Source organism: Nipponia nippon, unplaced genomic scaffold, assembly GCF_047370975.1.
Source record: "Nipponia nippon isolate SJK-2023a ecotype South Korea unplaced genomic scaffold, ASM4737097v1 scaffold_5, whole genome shotgun sequence".
Lineage (NCBI taxonomy): Eukaryota > Metazoa > Chordata > Aves > Pelecaniformes > Threskiornithidae > Nipponia > Nipponia nippon.
This window is the reverse complement of record NW_028262369.1, coordinates 98,010,286-98,036,214: the sequence shown is the minus strand read 5'-3', so window position 1 is coordinate 98,036,214 and position 25,929 is coordinate 98,010,286. Positions and strand designations below refer to the sequence as shown.

Genomic DNA, 25,929 nt, shown 5'->3' with positions numbered 1-25,929 from the left:
TGCCTGCAGCAGCAGCTGCCAGAGGGAGAGGAAAGAGATAAGAAGGGCAGATCTTGTTAAAAAGCTTATTTGGTCAGAATAGTTTTGATATAATAACTTTTTTGCTGTAAATTAGAAATCCTACACATGAAAGCTCAAACAAGTAGGCTGACATTTTACAAAGGCTACTGTAAATATCAGAAGATGCAATAAAAATGCAGATATCAAAGATCTCGAATGATTATCATAATCAACACAAGGAATTCAGAAAATTAACTCTTCAGTTTGGCCGATCCACTAAGCTCCCCAAAATGAGAGTCTTAGGAAGGAAAAGAATTTAATTATTCCATTTTACTACTAAATAAATGGGCATTTACTTACTTTCTGTTCCTTTTTCTGGCTCGGTTGTAAGCTTCTAGACCTTCTGTTAGTGTCTTCAACTTCTCTGGCTCCACCTGAGTGAAGGTATGAACACCAAACCACATTACCCAGACCTGCAATTATTAAACACTGTTTTTACTTTACTGCTAGACATGCATTATTATGGAGCCTAATTTTCACTGCATCCAGAAGACGCTAACCTTCCCAGCAAAGAATACATTAATGTATGGCTATATATGCCCCCTCATACATATATGAATGTATTATCATTTCTCTAGATGTCCACGCCACTAGCAACGAAATACAAAAAACAAACCCACCGCACTTAAGAAAACAAAACTAAGAAGGAAAATAATATTTTTAAAACCTTGTTTGTCTTTATATTATTAATACGAACACTGTTGTTGAAGTCTCGTATTCTGTACTCACATTTTACAAATGTATTTTACACCTTTGAGACCACCTGGAACGCATTAAAATACCAAGTTGCCTAGTACACACGATACAATTTTTACAGATGCCATCAACACAAAAGCGTTTCACATGACCTCAAATTTCTGGATAAAGCATTTAATGCCCCAGTTCAACAACGCTGCTAACGGCACGGCCAAATTCATTCCTGTTTCAGAAGAGCCACGGTACGTGCTTAAGTTAAAAGGCTCAAGGCCTTAAAAGGGGGGCGGGCAGGGTGGCAAGCTTTATTTATGCATTATGAATCTATGAGTCTTAACTAGAGCTTGCTTTAGGTGCTAATTTATTGGTCCTGAGAAAGGTCTTTTAAAATTTTTTTACTTAAGCACATACTTTAGCGATCTGCTGAGTCAGGAATGAATTTGAGCACGTGCTCAGCAGGGCTGCTGAGCTGGTATTTAAAGTACTTTAACTGGAAATTTAAGTTCTCTTGAACTCAACCAGAATTATAATCTTTTAAGCAATCTGTATATAAACCGCTGCATATAATCACTGGCACCACTGGGGAGGTACCAGTTAGTACTAGTATAAACAATACAAACATGAAAGAAAATTAATTATATCATCTGTATGACTTTATCATTTATATTCTCAAAACATTAGTCCACTTAACTCTGCATATTATTTTGATTTGGCTCAGTCATTTCTGCTTGTAAAAACAAAAAAGGTATTTAAGCACATCAATTTAAAGAAAATGAATGGATAAATTCCTTTTTCCTTGTCAGCATCGCTACATTTTGCTTGATGTATTTTTTAATCTTTGCATAACTTAATGAGACCTTATATAGCATTTGTTTCATTAGAAAGTATAGCTTGTATTCTGACACAAGGAAAATTAATTCTATAAATACAAATTTATTAAGCGTGCCCATATACAATCCCAAAAAGAAATCTAAATGCAAATTCCCTCTAAACCGAGCCTTTCAATTACTAAATAATTTATATTCACAATGAAACTGAATTTTAGACGTGACAATGTGAAGTTAACGAGTGAGCAAGTTGTCAAAATCTCTAGAAGTAAGGCCCAATATAATACATGTTTAGACCAAATTTCACATGTCTTGAACTTAGGCATCTGCTAATGAAATTGGGGAATACTGCCGCGTCAGGAACTTGCAAGAGAAGAGGCATTATTGGTGAAATCTGCACATGGGGAGGCAAGATTTCTATTTTCATGAAATAGATTCAATTATGCCACAGATTATAGCGCTTCTCTCTTAGAACTGTGCTTACTTTTAACGTAAGACTGCAAATACTTCAAATAATTCCTCTCCTAATCAGACTTTGGAAAAATACAAAAGCATACATAAGAAATACTCTCTATTTAAAACCCGCGGAGCTTTTCTAAGGGTAAACATGTGAAGAAAAGGCACGCCACGCTCACAGAATGAGCAAACTGGCTTCGGAAGCTTATACGTTACGTCTCCTACATCAAAATGGTATTATCGGAGGCAACGTTACTCCGTCTGCAATATGCTATAGCTCAAGCCTTCATTGTATGGAATGTCTGAAAAACAGCTGAAGAAGAAACTTGTATTTTTCAAACTGACCAGAATTAAAGGGCAATAACATGATCATCTTGATCCTTTACCTCAGATGCTTTACCATGTGACAGAGTTGTCACGAATGCTAAATTGTACATTAGCCGTATCTGTGAGATATACGTGTATATAAGGAACAAACTCTGCAAAGGGTTGTATATGTCTGCCATTAGATATACAAGAAAGTTCAATGGCAAATATTTTTATGAAGAGCTAATATCATGTTTGGGTAACAAGGGACTGAAGTAACGAAAAGAAATCAGTATCTTCGTTATTGGAATTTTCTGGTGGCAGAACAGTAAAAAACCTGCTAGCAGTTTTTTGAAGAAGCAGTATCAAATTGCTAACATAACATGCTCTTGGAAGCAACTATAACAGATATATTTGAATTAATAATATCATATACTTTCATTTACAATAAGCCATTACAACACTAAATAATACATACAAATGGGATTTTCAGGACACTGATAAATCTCTCCTATTATTAGCTGTAGAACTATAAAAGCTCAGTTTAAAAAGCCTAGTTTAACTGATGGGAAGTCCTATGGAGAACAATCCTCGCCCCGTAAGAATCACCATGAAACACCCTAACAACAGGCAACTACTGCCTGACTTTCACATTGCTGCTCTCAAAGCCTTGCTCCTGTTTAGGTGCTTTGATTTGGATAATAATCAAATTAATTACTTAATGAAATACACATCCTGCGGTTTAGGATGCATGTAGCTTCAGGCTTGCTTCTTTCCTTTTCAGAAATTTCTGCTGCTACTGCTGCGCTTCCCTTGGGCTTCTCTTTAATTTTCCAATAGCCAAAAAGCAAGTGTTCGTTAGGAAGCAAAGGTGCAATATTCCTCCCTTCTGGTAGGGAAACACCTTTCCAGCTGCTCTTCAAACAGAAGCATTATTACATATAATACCCAAAGTCTTTTAAATGGAAACAAAAATCAAATTATGTATGACACAAAGAACAGAAAATATACAAAGTACCATGAAATCCCAACAGCATAGCAAACTAATGTTACAATATAGGAGGTTAACATTTGATTGTACAAATACTTTAAAAGATGTTTTAAAAAAGCTTGGCAGAAAATACAATTTTCAGAACTGCTGCTAGTGACTCCCACCATGAGTTGTAACCTTTCATGATTTTTTTGAAGCACAGAATTTCTGAAGACCATTTGATTTTCCAGGTTATTTCTTTTTGGTTTTCAAGGCTATTTTTTTTTGGTTTGGTGTGGTTTGGTTTTTTTTTTTCCCCCCTTTTCTTCAGCCCAGGCTGCCCAACCATCTGAAGAATGCAGCCGTACAACACGTTATAGGAGTGTTTGAACATGTCTACAGATTGCCACTGTGCACGGGGGTTCCTGCCTATTTTCAACCCGAAACAGAACTATTATACAGCACATGCACATTTTCACCTCTCTCATATTCCCCTGCATCCCACCTTCCAATCTCAACTTCTGACCTTTGAAATGGTCATTCACTCTGTACTTCTTGCTGGAGAAAATTAGACATACTTTTTTTTTTTTTTTTAAATTTAAAATGATTATTATTATTAAATTAAAGGCCTTCTGATGTGAGAGGTGATCCATGACGTGGGACTTCCTGATGAAGAACTTGAAACAGGCTCTCTTGCTGCCTCCACAAGCACCTTGACAGTACTGCATGAGCAGCAATGATTGCATTTCCACAGTTTGCTTCCCTGTTATTTGTGCTTCAGTATACAATAAAATCTGTGCCACTGAATGTAATATTATACAATGCTTATGTAATGTACATAAGAGACACAAAATTAAAGAAGGCGGGTTTGGACAAAAGCAACTATACATTCTGGTATCCACAAACTGGGGAGTAAACTTATAAAATTGCTAAGGAATGCAAATGAAAAAAAATGTCACCTCTTTACAAAAGTTACAAAAAATAAGCTCTTCAAATATATCAAAACAGTCATATAGATATGGATACACAATTTTGTGAAGTTAATACATAAATACATACTTGGAAAGTTAATACATAAATGCATACTTGGAACACGTGCAGTGCAATTACTGTATTCTTAATTCATATGGGACAGTGATATTGTACACCTCCTAATTTTTCCAGTTTTGTTTAATCTTTTATAGTTTGTGGTCTGTCTCATTTGCCTGTACTTTTTAAACTTACTTGTAACTTGGGGATCTAACCTTTATAAGGAATGAGCTCTTAAGCACTCAAATATTGTTACTACAGCATGTTGATTTCTCTATAAATAAATACTATCGTTCAGCATACTCAGACGGGAGCTCTGTGAAACCTTTGTGGCTAAGGAGATCAACAGAGAAGCCACAGTAAAGAGACTAAAGTTCTCTTGAACTAGAGTTGAAACCATTCTGGCCAAACATCACCCCAGTTATTTATAGCAGCAATTCATCAAAGACCTGTTGCACTGTTTGGAGAAATTACATTTGCACATCAACCACGGAAAACTCTACGATTATGAACTGCAGCAAGACCAGCAGCGGTTAGACCATAGGTACACCAGTTCCAGCTCAAGACGTTCCTGAGCCATGGACTGGTGGGAGTCAGAGGCTGCTGGTGAAGAAGCACTCCTCAACATGTTCTTGTACGATCTCTCTGCATGCCTGCTGTTGGCCAAATTTTGGGGAAAGGAATACTTTGGTCAACCCACTATCACCGTTCTTATGACTGTTGTCGTGCAAGGTACTAGGCAGGTATATGGGGAAAAGAGACATAATTTTTAAGTGGTTTGATTTCTCTGCCCGAGGTAAAATGTTATTTCATTAGATCCTTCCTTTCTGCTTACGTATTTTTCAAATTTGCATTTTATAAAATGGCACTTAAAAATATTTATATATGGAAGATGTGAAATATTTTATAAAAACTACAAAAATATAATGATATATAAATAGTGGAGACCAGAATTTGAAATATTTATCATAATAAAATAACCAATAACTCCTTGATAACTGTATTTTCTGTATATTCCCCAACAAGCAAATTGGAATGCTTTTCTCACTATTAAAAGATGGTCAAAACCTCCTTTCAAGGTGAAAATGCACATGCATTTCCTCTTAAAGAGTGTACGTGTCAATCAGCAAGCTTTCACTTATTACAGACTCCTCAATCTGATTAGATCAGTTTTCCTTTTTGCAGTTTTCAACACTTTTAGATATCCCCATATCAGTTTCTTTGGACACAGCCAGAAGTTCCAACTAAATACACAATGTAAGTTAAACAATTTTTTGTTAACAACATTTTTTGTGTAGCAAGTCTTTCGTGCACAATTTAGTTAGTAAAGCATAATCAGGCCAAAATAGAATCTCTTTCATGGCATTGGTAGAAGTTTCTCATTAGATAACTACGGGAAAAATTCAGTTCTGCAAGCTATAGTTATGAAAAAAAGCAATTTGTACTGCTAAAATAAGAGACAAAGGAAAAAAAATAAAGAATGGACCAAGATCATTTTGATAAACACTTGTATGGGTGTAGGTACACGTGTAGATAGATAGATAGATATGTGCATATATATATAAATATACCTTCCCCTCCTCAGCGTTTTGTTGACATGAATTGTGAACTTCTTCTTCTCTTACTAGTTTTCCAGGCCATGAAGTCAGTCCTTTGATTTGGCCCCAGACCAAGTCGCCAACATTAAACGTCCTCGGCCTGTAATGTATCAGCTCATTTGAAGAAGGGGAGTCTGGGTTCCTTAGGTCATCTTCACTACTGATGCTTTTAGCATCTGAAGGGCTAGGCACACACCCATTAATGCTTTTGGCATTAAAATCTCCATTGTAATGGATATAGTCTTTAACTAACGAACTTTCCAAGCTATTTGAAGAACTTGGAGATTGCTCTTCCAGAATCAGGTCTTGTTTAGAAGTGTTCAGCAACTCACCAAATCCTCTGTTCTGCTGAGGCCTATTTCCGTTTATGTGTGCACATCGTTCCACAGTGTTCTCCAGTCTTTCCTTAAAACTCATCATAGTTCTTTTGTAATTGTTATACCTGAAATTCTCCTCCAACATCTTATCACTTTGACAGTTTCGCTGTGATAACAGTATCTGATGCTGCTCGCCTTGTAACAGTGGCAGTGTGGAGATGTTATTGGGCCTTTCGTGACAAGGACTACTATGGATATGGGTAGAGTGGTCTAGAAACTCATCACATTTCCACCTATTTATCTCACTGACAGGACTTTGCTCCCCTTCCCACTGTTTTTTGGGTGTGTTACAACTTGTGGATTTGTAATATTCATACCCATCCCCTTCACTTGAATTTTTACCGTGCTCTGAATTCTTCAGTATTCGTGTTCCTCTAGTGTTCCTTATCCTACCTTCATGATCAGAAACGGCAATGTTTCTTCCATGGATTACTGCACTGACAGCACTAGAAAGATTTAATGGGTCACCAATTGAGGCTGTGAAGGCACTCATGGCACTCAAAGCTGGAATGGGACTCATTTGTGTTGTACTGCTAACAGCAGTGGTGATGACTACTTGCATTCCTTTGCTTGCAGCATCTACAACTGCTTTGTAGATAGCGTCCACCGATGTATCACCCTGAGCAGCGACATTGAGGTTATCCTTTGCCTGTTGTCCAAGAGATGGTTCAGTTCTTTGCTGCAAATCACAAGATGTTTCTTGGAAAGGAGGAAGCATAGCGTTGGAGCTCTCAGGAACTGGTGCCATTCCCATCTGAGTGATCATTCTTTTGTTTAGGACAGCAGCATCTTCCTGCATTCTCACCTGGAAAAAGTAGAGAAAAAGATGGAAATCACTATTCTGCCTGAAGTTCCATTTCAACAAACTTGGTTTCATTTTAATAAAAAAATCAGGATGGTGGCCAGGGTGACTATTTGTAACAGTACATAATTTCAGTTTGGTTATACATCAGTTACGAAGTTTAATGCTGAACAAGCTAGATAGAAAACAAAAAAGCATAATTTAGAGGAAAACAAAACCACTGGCTCTTAGACTTTGTCTCATGGATCAAAATAGATGCCTTGCATGAAATGATGCAACCTGCTGAGACTACATTATCATCTCTTTCAGCGTCTTTTCAGAGATTTCCTCTTCTGATTGAAGTACAGCACCCTCCTTTTTTCTCTCAAGTCCTAAACAACTCCACCAAAGTCAATATTTCGGTTCTTAACTATTTTCTTTCGTTCCTTCCCAGACCCTAATTTTGCCTCTTTTCTCCCTGCTAACTGTGCTTCTGGGCTCCTTGTATGCTCCTCATTCAGTTTCTGGAATGCAGGCCATAACTGTCCTCTGGAATCGTCTAACATTTCTATTTTTTCCCTTTCGGTTCTGTGCTTCTCTCGTGGGATCTCTTTTTACTTCAGTCCCTTGTAAACCATGCCTGCATCCCTTTGCATTGCAGCTGTAATGTCAGGCACTGCCACAGCGAACGGTAACCTTCAGATTAAAGCAACTGTGCTTTTTATACTTCTTGTCACATATGTAAGCAGTGAAGACGATGTCAATAATAGTGCTATAACAAAAAACTGTAAAAAACCAAGGGTAAAATATTTCCAAATGCTCCTTTAAATACTTACCATTACTATTTATATAACTGAGAATCTGAAGCAAAAAAATACTGAGATAAAACTACTAAAATTCATAGAAAACCAAAGAGAGGTAATAGGCAGCTAAAGGACTGTGGTTTTGCAATAGCAGTGAAATATCTCCACCGAGAAAATGACACATCTTTTTCCTTCTTAAAGGGTAAAAGCACTTTCTGGCGCTATCTGCATGCTTCCGTCTTCCTGTCTTGAGTTCTGCAGCAACCACGGCAATACTGAATAATAATAAACACGTATTTTAACTCTGTTTTTATTACCTCTTTTGGTTGCTATGCTTCCTGTCAGTATGTTAGTTTGATAGTTCAACTTGCATTATGAAGAAGTGTCTACCGAAGTGGAGAGCAGGGAGGTATCATTTTTGCACAGTTTGTCATCACATATTCATTCTACTGCCTGTTTTCTTCAGTCTATACAATCCCCATCACAGCTAGCTCTTCCTTTCCATTTCCGTGGCAATATAAGAGGACTGGTACACACGGTCACCTATAATCATTGACTAAGTTTCTAATTACTGTAAAGTGGTATCAATATTTATTTCTCACCACTGAATTGTTACGAGTGGTCTAAATGGGAATTTATGATTGTTTCTGCAGAATGGAAGATAGTTTTGCTAAAAACGTACAGTAATTGTCAGAACACGCATAGCATATTTTTTTCAATACATGCAGCATAACTGTTTCCAAAGAACCTACACCCAATTTCTAAGGAAGAAGGTATCAAATTTCAGTAACAAATGTTACTGATTTTAAAAATCCAAAAACCACTGAAAGAGGCAAGCAATTGTATATATTATATTGTCTTAATCACTCAGCAAAAAAAAAAAAAAATCAAACTACGGAGGATATAATTTTACCTACTGAGAGTTGCATATTTGTTTGAATATTGATTTCATTTTGCTTTCTACCTGGAAATTTTGGAACAGACATGCCATGGGGTTTGGGTTGTTAGCTGGGCCAGGAATTGGGGGCTGGCCTTGAAAGCCCTGCATGTTCTGATACCCCTGGAGAAGGTGCTGTTGCTGCTGATTTGAAGGAAACATCTGATTGTTGTTTAATAGCGACTGGAGATGACTCAGCTGATGGTTATTCAAAGTAGTGTTTATAGATGACATGTCACCTGTAATTCAAACACAGGGAAACATAAGTCAGTATAGGTTTCAACAGTCAGGAGGAATTTCCTTGACTCAAATTTTAACTGACTGCTAAGCAAATGCCTCTGTAAAATAACACTTTTCCCCTTCAATCTTCTACGGAATGGTCCTCAAGGCATGTGTCTCCTACTCTTTATTCCTTTATTTCTTCAGTATTGCTTCTTTTGCATGTCACATCTATCTGGACTCTTTCTAAAGGTTTCTGACATGACTGCCTGTGCCTTTGGAACGGTACACAGCCAAGTACGGCAGAATGAGCTTCTATCACATTCCGTGGCTTGGAATCTTACTCTTAGTTTCCAAACAGTGACTGCTTCAAACAGTACTGGCGTTGTAAGGGGGAGGAGGAGGAGGAGAGAGAGAGAGAGAGAGAGAAAGAGAAAATAATTTAAAAAACCCAACAAAACTAGTTTTTCATTAACGATGACAAAATAACGTGAGCTAGCTGCAAATGAGCAAAGGCTTTTTGGCTCACAGACATGTCAGCCAACACTCTGAACAACTTTTTTTTTTTTTTACGTTCTCGAGAAACAACTGTATTAACATTTTGTATTACACGAAAATCTCAATTTACATGAAAATTATAGTTCTAGTAAAATAAATATGCTGTTGAACCTGACTTTATGAAATAATAAAGCTTAAAAATGTATCCATTTCCTAGGTGTTTTTTTTTTGGTTTTTTTCATTAAAAGCTCATGTTTTTCTTACAATTGCCATTTGCAGAATCACTGGTTCGTTGTATTTTACATGGAAAATGCAAAGTAGGGTTGAGCTCACGATAGCCATTTAGTAGGTAAGTATGAGGTATTAAGTTCAAATACTTATCAGCTCTTTGCCACTATTTAATTCCTCCTACTGGTCTGTTTATTAGATTACATAGTCCAAACAACAAAGGAGTACTAACTATATATTGCATATTCTAGGTAAAAATCATCAAAAGACGGAGGAGAAAAAAACTTGTATTTAAGGGCTTTTTAATCACTTGTTTTGGGATGTAGGTGTTTGTCAAGTGAGATACCCTGGGTTTCTAAACTACAAGCTAAAGCAATAAAAACAAAGAAATGAGAAAATATAAATACACAATAAAGGGCTCGAAGGGCAACCTTCCTCTTTGAACTTGTGCGAGGACCTACTTCGAGTGCTTTATGGATTACTTTACGGGGAGTGTGCTTACGGTTTTGGCACTTTCGATTCATTTGGAAAAATGCACTTGGCCATTTTTCATCTACTGCACAGCTACTCGTACTAACCCTGTGATGCCACATGCACTTGAAATGAAACACTGCATCCCAGAGATGCACCTGTGCTTTTACTACTTGAAAAACGAAACAAGTCCAATTGCTTACAGAATTTTAAGGTGTATATAGTAGGTCTAGGTGGCATCAGAATTAAGAATGGAATGTAAAATAATTTCCAAAACCAGTATTAAATGTTACTGAATTAACTTAGAATGTATTTTAAATTTCTGACAATAACAGTTATGTTTTTCTCAGTAGAAATAAACAAGCTGTAACATACAAAAGCCTTGCAAAAAGAAGTATGATAAAGTGGAGTCTTTAAAAATAGAAACTAGAATCCGAAATTCCCCCTCCCCAACCCTCTTCCTTTTTTTTTTTTTCCTTTTATATCTGTGAAGAAATTGAACTTACCAAGCAGACCTGTCCCCAGTAGAGGGTTAAGTAGCTGTGGCACCACAGAGTTATTGTTGAGTTTAGCTGGACCAGATGTATTCCCAGCATTATTAGATATGTTCAGCAATGTTTCTGCCATTGACACCACTGCTGTCCCACCACCCAGGGTTGAGACAGACAGTGCTGCCACTGCTGATGATGTAGTGGTTGTGGTAGTGGTTGCTTGGGAGGAGGTGGCTATGGAAACCTCTGGATGATTAGCGGTGTTGCCCGATGCAGAGTTCAGGACACCTCCCACCAGCTGGGGATTCAAGGCCATTAATGCTGAGGCCCCAGAGACAGCGGGGAGCAGCAGGGGGTTAGAAGTAGTGTCAGTGCCTGAAAAGCTTGGTATAGGGTTGCCCAGGGGGTTGGTTAAAAGGGTCTCCACCCTGTTGCTTTCTGACTGATTGCTTGGCAAATGGTCAGGTGGGGCTGTCATCTGTGTTACTGAGGGTAAAGGGTTATTTTGCTGTTGCAACAAATCTGAGATGGTCAGATTGAAAGATGGTAGGGGAAGCATGGCAGCTGCTTGGGCTTGGTTCTGAAGGAGGGTTGCTAGAAGCTGAAAATGAACAGGTTGTAATACCTGCCCATCCACGTCACTGGAGAGAAAAGCTAAAGCAGCATTTACATTCGGGTTGAGAAAACCTAAAGGGTTGAGGTTGACCTCAGACTTGCCTTCTCCTGCTGAAGGCTGTAGTATATTTAATAGATTCTGGTTTAGGAGATGTTGCTGATTCACTGGCAAAGAGATAGGTAGAGAATTGAGGAGGTTTTGATTCAAAGAATGTGGAAGATTGTTGTTTGAAGAGCTGTTCTGCGGAAAATGAAGCGAGTGTTCGTGGCCAGCAAAAGGGAAATCGCTCCCAATGGGCAGCTGGCTCTGAAGTGGGTTTCCAGCTGCAGTAGTGACTATAACACCATCTTGAAGCACAGATGTTGTCTTTGTGATGGCAGGTTGGCTGGTGCCAGCTATGGCTATTGATGATGACGGTCCTGAACCCCCTGCAATGCAAAAGAACAAAACTATTAATAGAATACTGCCTGTTGGGAGACAATCATCGAAGTTATAAAGTAACTAGGCTAATCCGAAACAGCAATGTTTGATACCCATGCACAGGAAGGAAAATGTTTTGAGCACCCAGACTTGAGTACTTTTTAAATATGAATGCATCTGCCATCAGCTACTTCAGACGCTACGTGCTGTGCCACATCTCATCAGAAATTATTTAGCTATACACTTGTATTTCCCTTAAATTTCTTTGAGTGGAGATATAAGAGGATTTCATTCATTACATATTTTGATTAGCATAAACCGAAAAGCAACCATAACTTAATATAGTTAGTCGTGGACCAGTACAAAATTAACGACTAAGAAGAAGGATCAATGGGAGACATGGAACAACGTTGGGTGAAAGAGTGTGAGTACAGGATCTAAACGTAGAAGGGAACCTTATGGTCCTCTATTTCCTGCTCTATTCCATTAATGGCGTTTTGGAGAATTCTTATTTAAAGCATTATTTTGGACTCCTGAAGAAAAATACAATGATGACTATGATAAAATCTAATAAGCAAAATATATTATGGTCAAGGTAGGGTAGCAGACAACCCCACCCCCATCCCCAACAATTTATAAAGAAAAAACATGTAAATAATTGGGGTGGTCTAGTCATATCCATCACTTGGCATGAAAAGAAAGACCAAGTAGGTAGATTTACTAGGAGGGGGTGACACGGAAAGAGTGAGAGAATAATAAAGTTTATTTGGTTGTCTTTATACCCCTTTACCAAAGTTGAAGTATAAAATAAATTACTCATTGTCTTTCACTTAAGGCACTGTCTTGAACTGACAGTAGTCATACAGAAAAAACATATGAGAGCAAGCGAAATTGCCTTGAACTACACCTTTCTACTTTATTCATTGTGATTCGTTGGAGAACATTCGAGTATTAAAATTATATACTGCATATATAAAAACCTGTATAATTATAAATATATTTAACTATGGTTTTGACGCAATAAAATAATTTTCCATTCTCAACTGCCCTGCAAATATAGCTCATAGGATAGAGATCAGAAGGTATCAATTATCAGAAAGTATCAATTACCATTTTTCTAAACAAATACTATCTGAAAGGGGATATGCAACTACACTGTTAACTGGTAAGAACTGAATCAAAGCCTTACATCATTTGTAACTTAAAAAAACGTTTTCCAAGTACTGTAACATTATGACAACTCAAAAAGGTACAAAATTAACAGTACATGAGGCACTGCATTGAACTCAAGAGAAGAAAGATCACACCCTCTCTCCCAGGTACCATTATCACATTTCAATACAGAAATTAAATAATAAATTAAAAAAAGGGTAAAGTAAGAACAAATTGTAATCATAAAGCAGAGGATAGCCTATTCTGCTGTGAGGAGAAATATGTTAGCAAAGCAATAAAAGCCATTTCACGACAAGGACATTTCTCTAGGCAGCAGTTTGGAACAAAAAACCAGATATGCACTTGAGGAACAAAAACCCAACCGTGCACTGAAAACATATGTCCCATGGGATTTCCACTTACGGTTTTGTGTTTAACATTTCAGATGAGGCAGGAATAGCAAATGCTCTGTATCTTGACACCCCCAGGCCTGCCAAATGCCTCGTATATACCTGAAAAACTGGCACCCCCGCCCTCCCTGGCTTTCTAGCTCAGAAACACCGACTTCCAAATTATAGACGCCAATGAAAAGCTGCTAATCAGACAAGTTGCTCAGAAATTATTCAAAACTAAGATGAAGGTAATAATAGCAAACCTATTGGTAGAGATGAATGAAAACCACAGCTATGGCAAGTAAATTTGTTTTTTGCCAATGTAGCTGTGCTACTGGTAATCTAATTCTGGAGAGAAGCCACCGCTGGCAATGCCTCCAAAATGGAACATAACAGAAAAAAGAAAGATTCTCTAAAGCGCGTGTTTGCCCATGAAGGTGTACATGACCTACTGAGATGACACGTTAAAAAGATTTTTCATGTGTGTTCATTTTTTTTTTCCTTCTAGCATTTTGCTAGTTTTGTAAATAAGCCAATAGGTAAACGTAGTTCATACAAATGGGTGGCATAACATAAAATTAAATTCAACATTTATGTTTTCTATTCAACACACAACCATAAACTCTGGTTACTCAAATTCAATTACACGAATCCCAGAGAACCTGAACTAAAATATAACTGCACATCTTCCTTTTTTTACTAATCTCTGAAATATTTTAAACTGCATTTTTAGAAAAGTAATAGAAAAGTCTTTATAATCTTTGTGGCTAAAAGCAAATTCTTTTTGTTTCACCGGAGAAAAGAAAACACACCCACTTATAATAGTTTCAAACTCTCGTGCCAGGCTTGTAATGGATCAGTATGTTACAGAGCCCACAGCGATACACATTATTAACTATCAGGTACCTGTTTGCTCACAAAAAAGGAAATTTTCCTTTTTTTTTTTTTGGTTTTGTTTTGTTTAAATCAGTATCCAGAACTGCCACTCCAAGCATTTAAATATTAGGAAAAGTCCCAAAGACCAAACTACAGATTTAAGAAATACCATTACAAAGTCACTCCTATATGGTTTTAATGGAAGAATCAGCTGTACTACTGAAATGACACAAGATGGATGCCTACCGTACTTTAAAATACATAGGGCCTCTTAAATAACGTTGGCTGAAAAATTGCTCACTGAAGAGAAACTCTGTCACTGCACTTCGAGACACACTTAACGTTAGTCTCTCTAGTTGTGATCTAGCTTAAGATGGACCAGGTAATACCTCAACATCTTCAGGTGGCTATTCCTCCCACTTGTAAATGACCTTCCACACAAAATCTTACCGTCATATAGATAAAAGCAGGCTACCACCACCTCAGCCTGACCTGCAGGAATAGTCTGATATACTGGACTTTCTAAGCATGAGTTTGTTTCAGGCAATATTTTTTTGGGAAACTCTTTACTCCTGCAGTAGGGGAAAGAAAGATAGGTATACAAGCTTTTTCCTTGGTAGCTAAGAAAGGCTTCCCTCGGTAGTAGAAATCACATTCAACGTGTTAAGCAGCACATGGATAGATTTTTAATTCAGACATGAGGCAACTATTCTATATCCAGACCTCTCATTAATATAAAACCTAATTTTGGTATTTTCAAGTAGACCTAATCTATGTTTCTAATTTATTTATGATGCTATTTTCCATTCCACTCAGGTAAATGACCACACGGAAGAGTATCTGGTGTGAAGCAAATCTCACACTTGTAAAATTGTCGCTGGGTTTTTGTCAAACGCTGCTCTGATTCCTATCCTCTGTCAAACACCGCTTCTGGAGATCTAACCTGAGTGGTCTAGAGCACATTCAACACTTCCTTTTCTCCAGATTAATTACACAATTAATTAATTGCTACTGGGAAAAAAAAAAATCTTGATGGATTCTGAGTAGGAGGAAGAAAATGTGTCCTTATTTCAATCCAGACTTGAGAAGTTTGGGAGCTGAAGAGGTGATGAGCAGCCAGACTTCAGCAGGAAAAGAAAAAACAGGCAAATACTGTCCCCCAGCTTCTGTTAAACCTGCCTCGCAGAAAGACACAGTCAGAATTGGTGTAGAAAAGTCCTGAATTGGGTAGCAGCTAATACAATATTCACAACTGCATTCTGGGACAAATCTATCTCCAGCGACAGACTGAATTGCCAGAATATGATTTCTGGATCTCTTCCAAAATACCATCTCCCACAAGTCAATATTCCAGATGAAGAAATGCATGCACACCCATTCTCATTAAAACAGAGTGCTGCTAGACATCTTCTGAATGTTTGGCCCCAATCCAAAAGACAAAATCTGAATTATTTTTTCCCCTTTATAAAACATGTAAAATTTCCATAATTGTGATTGATAGCCCTGCATCAACAAGATGCAGAATTCCATCTTCCTCTGGGAGGGAACGAGAGCCCTCGGAGAGCCCTCTGAACTGTTCTTCCCTGGTTTCAAAACGAAATCTCCCAAATCCAGGATGAACGTGAGTAGTCCCGTCTTTTTGACTCACAAGGAGATCAGGTGTGATGAGAAGAAAGTGATGCCCAGCATCGGCAGTGTGAAGATGTGAAGAGTTCTCTGAAACAGCATGGAAAAAATGTAACATGCCTCATCAAGTCTTACAAGGAATGGATGAGGGAGCTGGGGTTGTTTAGTCTGGAGAAGAGGAGGCTGAGGGGAGACCTTATTGCTCTCTACAACTACCTGAAAGGAGGCTGGAGCCGGGGGGGGTTGGGGGGGTGGGTGGGTCAGTCTCTTCTCCCCAGTAACAAGCGATGGGACCAGAGGAAATGGGCTCAAGTTGTGCCAGGGCAGGTTTAGATTAGATATTAGGAAAATTTCTTCATGGAGAGAGTGGTCAGGCCCTGGCCCAGGCTGCCCAGGGCAGTGGTGCAATCACAGTCTCTGGAAGCGTTCAAAAACCGTGTGGATGTGGTGCTTAGGGACATGGTTTAGAGGTGGACCAGGCAGTTAGGTTAACAGGTTGGGCTCGATGATCTCAGAGGTCCTTTCCAACCTTAACGATTCTATGATTCTATGACCAAAGCAACGGTACAAGCTACACTGCGAGTACAAGAGAAGAGAAGTCCTAATAAGGGGCCTGTCCTTTCAAATCAGGCAGTAGCACCAAAGCATAGCAGTGGTGATCTGGAACTGACTCTGGATGTCCTTTGAGGTCTGCCTTTAATTCAGAGTGACATCTAGACCCATACACTGTATTTACTAGAATTTTCAAAGAGGGTAGGATGACATTGGGAACCAGATGGTGGATGTCAGCTGAAAAAAGGTCCCTACGCAAACCAGCTGTCTTGGCCAGCAGTGCTGTTAAGGAAAGCAGGACTGCAGTTCTGACCACTTCAGGCCTGGAGAAGGATGACAGCCAGAAGAAAAGAAGATGCACCACAGCACCAAAGACTTTGGACAGTGTGTTAGCTCACCCAAAACTCCACCATGACACGGTCCGTTATTACTGTATCTGGGCTCCAAGATGACAGTTAGGAGGCTTTTGATGAGAAATGCGAATGGAGTTGAAAGCTAAAAGGAAATCACAAGTTTGATTCCAAGTCTCATAAAAACATGATATTTTGAATCCTGGAAACCCTAGGCATCATACATGTTAGCTCAGTAAATAACAGTCCCTAATACTCAGAAGCTCTTAGGAGTAAAAGTAGAATGAAAAAAAGATGAAGGAGATAGACTAAAAGCCATAAAAGCCTAAGATGAACGCCGGCTTCCAGCTCCTGCAGACGCAGACGTCTGCCAGAAGTTCTTTTGCCAGTTGTTGAGAAAAAGGAACTGTCTTTTTAATGCAGTGAGAAGAAGAAATATCCAGAATGCTGAAGAAGTAGATCTGTTGTTCTCTTAGAGGGTCAAATAAATGTTTCTGGAGTAAATAAAGGGAAATTGAATAGGTTATACATTTTAAAAATTATGGCTATACTATTTTATTTATGAGCGTTTTTATTTTGTTTTCTTTTGAAAGCAGGTTTATTTTCCTGTGTGGATTTTATCTGTGTTCCTTTTGTTGAAGTATTGCTTGACAGGTATTCTTAAGCAGATGCAATAAAATAATGGGTATTATGAAATCACTTTGTGTTCAAGAAGATTCACTCTCCCTGCTCACTTAAAATAAAGAAATTAGAGTGGAAGATATTTATCATTCATATCTCAGCACTGTCCTACCATGAAAAGACAGGAATACATATGTACACATACGCTATTGGGATGGTAGGATATAGGCAGAGGACTATCTTGCTTTGAGCCCTGGTTTTTAAACACTATTACGATTTGAACAATATGAAGACTTGGACAGCAGGCTTCAATGGCTGTCTTCAGAAAGAGACGTTGGGGTGTGATTGATTTCAAACTAAACAAAAGTGAAGAGTCAAAAACCATATAACATTTCTGCAGCGGAAGAAGAATTGTGTCTGCATAAAAATACGTAGGAAGAGTAATGACTTCACATGCTGTGAGCAATGCTCAGCTTACTTACAAACCAGACAATTCAAAGGAAAGCAAACTATTGCAGTCTTCACAGATACTAAATGTACTTCTACCAAATTAAAGAATGTTAACTATATATGCATTTTCCTAAAAAACTGCAGTTAAATATACCAATTAGAAAATTACAATGGAAATAATATTTTACAATACATTTTTCTATAAGAAACTATCCATTATGTATTTTAATATTTCCATAGTCTCAACTGTATATTGCTGGAATTTGTAGAATAAAAATAACCAATTAGACAGGTGTATTAAGCATTAATATCTAAAATATGTTAAGAGTTGAAAACAAATAAATGCTATACATACCACCTCCTCAATTCTTACTTTTATGCATATTCAATAAAAATGCAGCTAGCTTTATTTTATATTTTCTTTATTGCTTTTTAAATTTAGAACATTTAAAGTTTTTGAAACCCTTGTCAGAAACTCACATTCAACTCCTTGGTCATGTAGTGAGCTTCTTGCTAAAACCTCCTCAACTTCCAGCCTCTCCTAAGGTAAAACTCAGTAGCTTTTTCAGAAAACATCTGCAAGATCCTTTCAAAAAGATCCAGTGTGAGTGGAGAGAGGAAAGTTTCACTGCATACCTTAGCCTGAGATGATGAAGGTGTGAAAGTACAAAAGATTACTTAGGCATTGTAATGACTACTGTATCTCAAATGGTTTGTGCAACTGCTACCGCATAGGGTCACCAATCCGTGATCGAGGCCTCCAGAAGCTACTGCAATACTAATATGAAATAAGAATTAGTATCAACTTAGAGATATGAACATACAGTTTGCATCAGTGGCAATATTGTTAAATTAGCCATTTTAAGCGGTTTAACTTTCCCAGAAGTATAATCACTGATGGAAGCGATATGACCTCATATTCCTTAAAAATTTGAGACATGTCCTTGCTTTAACTACATATCCCATCACTCACCTAAAAACTTAGAACCAAGAGCTATACATTTTAATAATTATATTCTCTGTTTTCTTTTTGGAATGGAAAACATTTAAGATATTTATCTGGTATCACATTTATTATAGCGCTTTCAATTCCAAAGAACCCATAATTCAGCAGTTAACCGCAAACTAGTGTCAGTTGTTCTTATCGAGATTGCGCGCTCTTGAGACAACAGAGAAATCATGAACAATGGACCCATAAACAAAACATCCTTCTCAGCCCAGCAGAACCAGTTAAAAACGTGGACTCCCCTCATGTACAAGACTCTGTCCGCACGGAATGTGCTCTTCTGTGAAACAGATTTCACTGCCTGTCCATAAGATCACGCTTATCACTGTAGCAGCTGAGCGTATTACTATGACTACCGATGGCATAATGCTGCACGATCTTTCTTTTTTTTTTTTTTTTTTTTTTTTAACTTACAACAAAACAGCTGTAATGTTGGCCCCGTTCTTAATAGTGTTTTTCAAACTCTTGCTTTAACAGATTATTTGAAGGATGAGAATCCCTGAGGACTACAGCACGCAGTCTCTGCATCTTCTGAAAAGTGACTTAGCCAAGAACGAGTCTGTCAAAATTCTGGGGGAAGGGCAAAAAGCCCAAAGCAGTTTCTAGGACAACAGAAATCCTTAAAATTAGGCTTTTAAAAAAAAATACCCGAATTTCAGGTCTGAGTTTCAGTCTTGGCTCTTCTCCTTGCCCCTGTCTCTTCAGACTTCTGCATTTTACCATCACTGCTGTTTTTAAAATTACTTTGGGAAAACTATCCTTATGTGCTTAGCTGTTAACAGAAAGCAGAAGCAGCCTTCTAGTAAAAAACTGTGAAGACAACAGCACACAAATGAAGGAATAGTCTTTCAGCATTTACTCAGTGTTGGCACTTCTTGTCCTGTATCATTCCCCCATTCACAGCTGTGGGAGATGCATTGCAGATGAGGCATAACATTTTATTGCAAATTTGGGAAACTAAAAATTCAATAAAAAGCATTATTTCTTTCAATAGTCCCCACGTCACTCTCTTGCAACTTCTGGAGTTGCCCACTGGTTCTGCTTAAGAATATTTTCAGAAGATGTGGAGACCTAAATATGTATGGGAAATCTCATGTAATTAATTCAGTTTTTCTTCACAATCATATCTTTAATAAAATAAGACTAATCTTTCTGCATATTTATTACTATTTTTTACAAACCCTCTAACTTTTATTAACATAAATTCCTAGAAAAATGTATGCCAGTTAAAACACTAACCAGGTAAGAGTCTGGTTAACTAAAAGACTATGTGTTACCAGCAAATTCAAATTATAAGAAACAAAACAACACAAGAAAAGCCCAAGCTGTGTGTCTAAGCAAGCGATGTGCTTGGTAAGCGGAGCTCAGCAAAGCTGAACTTTTAATCTTGGTATTTATCTCAGAGGCAGCGCCACTGCGATTCCCAAACTGGGCACGGCAGCGCCTGACGGGCCCCATGCAGCAGGTGAGGTCAGGGTATAGTTGACATATATTAACCGCACCAAGTTCAAAGACAAGGATGAAGGATGTAGTAGCAATGTTGAGGTCTACGTAACTGCACACCTTTCAGGAAGGAGCCTCGCAGCTGGAGCACGTGCCCCAGGATGGGGGGAAGGGGTACGTGATCCCATCTTCACCCTCCACAAGTCAGGGCTCAGTTCATGTTACCATTTCTGATCTTCACTCACCAAAACTCAACCAGCATCACGTGTCTGATATAGCTATAAATAAATTATTCCTATGTTTCCTTTTCCCACTTCTACTAAAATTAGAGGCTTACTCATTTCAGCTCCCTGTACTAAACAACCAAGTTAATTAAGTAGAGATTGAGCTGATTCCTAAGTTTTTCCAATTTGCTAGCACTTGCTAACAATAAACATTCATAAATAGAGGTAATTTGAAAAGAAAAATCTATTCCACTTCCAAATTTTTCCTCTATTGTAAACCTCACAGTAGCAAGTATGTTTATACCGACTGTATAAAAGTCTATCATGTTAACATTTAAGTTTTACCTAATACGATTGCTGATGCCTACTAAGTCAGCGATTCCTTTATGCTCAGAGAATGAGAGTGGTTTTGTGCATAAACCTTCTATCAAGAGTTAAGAAGAGCAAATAAATGAGAATATTCATTTCAACAGCAGGGTAGGGAGCAGACTTGACCTACCATACGTGTCTCATACTTGGAAATCTTATTATTCATTTAGAACATTTTCTCCATGCTTTACAGTTTGCATTTGAATAGGAAAATAATCACTTTTGTCTCCCCAAAATAACAGCAAAGGAAAATAGGGTAGAATGTTGTAAAGTAGTGCTAGATTTTAAATAACAGCGATTCCTTATAATCACACCCCACTCCCCACCAGAGAAAAGTCCCTCTGTACGTTTATATAAACACTGAAACCCAAAATCAACAGAACACTTCAAGTGGCTTTATAATTAGAAGAGTAGCTGGTTGGCATCCTGTCTAGGGGTTAATAAAGTTTAATAAGAAACTCTTCTCAGACATTACCAGCCCCACGAAGGATGCCAGCCAGATACTCTTCTGAATTTAAAGTCAAAAAGTTCTACTGATTTTGTAATTCCAGGATATATAAAAGTAATTTTGGGAAGCAAATACAGAGGCTCACATACTAGAATATGCCACTTTGCACACATTTAATGTGAAATATTCTAAAGTACCCCACCTTCTTTGATGCCTAGGAAAGACCATTTTCAGAGAAGCAAGGGCCTACATTATGTTGATGACTACCACTACATCCAATAGTACATTTAACCTTTTATTCATGTAACACTTTATGCTTCAGGTTCCTCACATCGTCAAAATACGGACATGACTGCAGCATCATTCCTTTCCATCTAAAGCATATACATTCACAGCTTTCCCAGAAGATAAGGGAAAATACTTACCCCGAACTACCAAAAAACCCCCATGTTCACAGAAATTAAAATCTGAAGTGATACTGTTCATAGCACAGATCAGTATTTTTCACCTACATTAAGGACAAATCCTTTAGTTAGACTAAAACAATTCATTCCTCAGGAGACACAGCTTTGTGCTACAGGCGAAAGCCAAGAGAAAACAAAACTTTACAAACGGCAGAGAAGTGGGACATGTCCCGAAGATAGTACCCCATGCTGCTGAAGGAGAAAAAACCAAAGGCCGGTCTGATTTGAAGGGAATTTTTTTCTGAGCTGTAATATAATTATCAACAAGATAGTTTCTGATTCTGCAAAGGGAAGGCAATCACTGATGGCTCCACTTTGACTTGCTCTAGCCAACTGTCAGTTTGGCAGAAAAATATCCTTCCTGAGTCCTTTAGGTTATATTGGGATTGAATCCTGATAATGAGGTTACATTATAATGGTTAACACAGTTATATGTATTCTGAGCCGTCGGTGTGAAAGCAGTGCAGCTCTCTGTGCCACCCGCAGGTCAGGACGGGGGGGCAGCACGAGGGGAACCGAGCTGAGCAGATGAAGGTCAGGAGCTACCACCATCATCACTCAGAACGATCCTATGCACACTTTCACACAGCTGTGAAATTTCTTTACGACTCCTTCTGTTCATATACTCAACACGTCCTCTGCTGGAGTACTTCCATGTTTAGTATTCTCACAAAAAGGAAACCACTCGTTTCTTTGATGCTGAATTTACCAGCTTTCAGCCACTGGCAACTGTCATCAAATGTCTGCCAACAAGGTAAAAATAATTCAGCCCTCCACCTTTTCAGATACTGCCCAAGTATAAATACTTATAGGAAGAGATACTATTCCGTGGCTACTTCTTTGAAAGAACAGATTCCAGGGCATTCCCAAGTGCTGGAATACCTCGCATCCAGCTCAACTCCCTGGCATTGGGTCTGCTGACAAGCTCCCAGTGTGGGAGGTGAGTGACCTCAGCACCTTCTGTAAGACAAGAGCACAGACACTGCCTCTTGGGCTTACCTCCCGAGGTCTGATCAGCAACCACCCACACCAATTTTGTGGCCCTCCTTTGAAATCTCTAGTATTCCTGTACCTTTCACGAGGAGCGACCACGAGCCAGAACGCCACATCCTAACTCCGGTTTTCTCAAGTACACACAGAGCCAGGAGCATCCCTAGTTCCACTGCATATTCTCATTTTTATGTTTTCAAGGATCCACCCAGCTTCTCTTTTTGTGGGTTTTTTTTTGCAACACCACTGGCCTGACAGTTTGCATTATGTCTATTAAATCAAAGCCTCCTAAAACCCTTCTTCGAATCGCTGTTTTCCGAGGCAATGTTCCATTCCCAATTACATTACACTGTACTTGGCTGTATTAAAATAAACTCTGTTTGAGTGGGATAGCAGCTCCTCACCGATTGGTATTGGTCTTGTGCACTCCTCCCTATTTAATTATATTTTACTATTTTGTATTCTGCGAATTTCCCCAGTAACAATTACTGTGCTGAGTCTATGGAAGGGATATATAGCCTTTGTTTGCCAAATCTGCCCTTTATTTGTCATTACTAAACTTCTAGACCTAGAGTTTCTCATATTTCTGATATTCTGATATTTGAGACAACTTATCATCTTCATTTCTATTCGCTATGGTTATTATATTAGTTCCCTTGATTTCCCTTATCAGCTGTATATAGCTTTTACTCCCCAATATTTTTCACTTGTTTTCATCTACCCCATCATTTATGCATGTTGCATTCTTAGCAGTATTTGCACGTTGAATGTTCAACACTCACACGCAGATTTTCTACGCTGTCATCTTCTGGACTAACGGCGCATTCTAACAGCAAGAAGAAAATAAATGAACCAGACTCTACAATAAAATATATCGCACAGTGACGCAGTCCCATTTTACAAAAAGAACAGAGAAATCCAAAGAGAGGCAAAGTGTCTTACTGAAGAAATCTTAAAGCTGCCAAACTGGCAAGCTGGATTCTACCTTCAGTTTGTACCAGAAGTCTGAGGGCTTGATTAATGAGGAATACAGCATCAAAGGTTAACTGAAATATTAACACCACTCCTTAGAAAAAATGAGCCTAGAACCCAGTCTCCTGGCAGAAAATGGACTCTTTTCAAAAGAATAGCCCTAAATAATCTATACAGATCTGCTGCTAGCTCTTCCTGTAAGATAGCTGTTATTAAACAGTGTTTGTAACCCAAATGCTACAGAACTGAGAGACTCAAATTGTTAAGAAAAATTAACTGAGCATAACTGGTTTTCAAGGGCTCAAACTTGGAAAACTGCAAAAGCTCTCTGCTGCATAAACAGAAATTTTTATTTTTGTATTTATTCATTTTTAATTCCGTCACACTCCTACTGAAAATTACCTGGAAACTAAAGATACTATCTGCGGAAAAAGAAAACAAAAGCTAGAATAATAAAACATGGTCCATGTGGTTAAAATATAATTAAAAGCTTAGGCAATAACCAGCTATCTAATTGTGGTGATTCTCAGTATTTTTTCTCTCAGGAACTATTTTCTGATTAGTAGCTATTCTGAATGCTGGCACAGAAACAGAAAACAGATTTAGCAATTAAAACACTTAAAAACAAAGCAAAAAAAAAAAAAAAAAAAGGGCCACAAACTCAAAGATGAACACAGGAGTTTCCTGAAGACATCTTACTCAGCCAAACCGCTCCTGAAGCGCGGTTCACACAGCATGTTTGACACTGCCCAGCTCCATCCACCAAAACCATCAACCCGCTACGCCTCTGGACAGAATAATTCACAATATACCTCTTACCTGTTTTGTCTATGTCACTGAATGCAGACTGGTAACTAACTTTTATGTTTCAATTTAGTTTATTTTTCTTTACAACGAAACGCCCCTATCTGGATTTTCCCAGCTATGGATTAGATTTGAGTCTTACGCCTGAGCCCCATGCTGCGGTGATACCTCAGGCAGGAGGCTGGATGAAGGTTTATGCACCGTTTTAAGGCCTTGCCCCGGGGATAACACAAAGATAACAGAATCTGAAAATTCATCTTAAAGAAGAAAACAGGTCTCTAGGCTTCTAGCCATCATGGATATTTAATTAAATAATTAAATGCAGGTTATGTGTTTTTTGAAAGCATCAAAACTATAGAAACAAACCCCTTCAGTAGTGAGGAACGGAAGATACTCAAATCTTTCCAGTTTTTGCCTACACAGAACTACCTACCATTTATCATTTAGATAAGAAAAAGTGTCCGTTTAAGGCCCTGTAATTATATCGCTATAATTCCATCCGTTATCTCCAGGGTATCAGAAATACCATTCTATAGAAACACCACAGGAGAAGAGAAGTTCCCAGGTGGGGTTATATCCATATTTCTATTCCTATATTGATGAGAACTGAATTGGCTGTTTATGTTGAAACCTTTCTTCCCGGGGCTTCGACACAAGCACAGATTTGTTCTGTTGCTGCCGTCCCACAGGAGTTCGATAGCTGATACTACTGTTGTTTCTCCCTCATACAAAACATTTGTCTTCTCGGGAAGAAATTCAGCTTGACTGAAGACGAGGACTGGCAGTAGAAGCAAAGGCTCTGATTAACTAACACAGGAATGACGACAAGCCATGCCACCAGCCCGAAGGCAGCCTTCACGAGGGGTCCCAGCTCCCACCGTACCACAGCAGGGCACGGCTATAGCGTATGGCTGGGTCAAAGCGATGGAGCAGGAACAAGAAGATCCCACATGGGGATGAACTTGCATTCTCATTCTTAGAAGCCCATTTTAATAGTCTTTAAGCAATATTTTGTTGGTAACTTTTACGTCATGCAAAACTCCTGTTAATCGGTTCCAGTCTGAATTTCCTGCAGGAATCTTGAACCTTTACAATCCTTACCCCACCTGGGGTGAATTACTAATGCTCAGCTTCTTGATGGTACCCGCTCAGGCTCTTATCTCACATAACATTCAGCTTTTCTGTTCTCCGGAGGGCAAGTTAACGTAGTCCAATGCCGCAATAACTTCACAGCTTTCTACAGCTGTGTGGACAGTGACAATTCAGAAGAACCCATACATACCACTGGTCCCCACTGAACTCAAGACAGGCGGAAACCCAAAGAGTTCCTGCTAAAAGGGTTTTGTAGTACGCTTAGTGGGACAGGGAAGCAAGCTCCTAAAGCAAACCCAGACCTTTGTTCTGTTCAGA

At 38.4% G+C, this 25,929-nt stretch overlaps 1 protein-coding gene across 21 annotated transcripts in view; it reads right to left on the bottom strand.

The window, feature by feature from the left end:
- The window catches only part of MBD5 (methyl-CpG binding domain protein 5), a 155,198-nt gene that overhangs the window by 17,742 nt on the left and 111,527 nt on the right, over nt 1-25,929 (bottom strand). For 18 of the 21 annotated variants that reach the window (XR_015698850.1, XR_015698855.1, XR_015698849.1 and 15 more), the window contains 4 exons: nt 10,760-11,788; nt 8,865-9,076; nt 5,913-7,121; nt 361-473 (listed from right to left, as the gene is read on the bottom strand). Coding sequence is in view for 1 of the 21 variants with exons in the window: in XM_087732361.1 (XP_087588487.1) it covers nt 361-473; nt 5,913-7,121; nt 8,865-9,076; nt 10,760-11,788 (2,563 nt within the window). In the remaining 20 variants the exon portion in view is untranslated. The remainder of the gene's footprint in view (nt 1-360; nt 474-5,912; nt 7,122-8,864; nt 9,077-10,759; nt 11,789-25,929) is intronic. The other 3 variants (XR_015698863.1, XR_015698864.1, XR_015698865.1) reach the window with 3 other exon arrangements.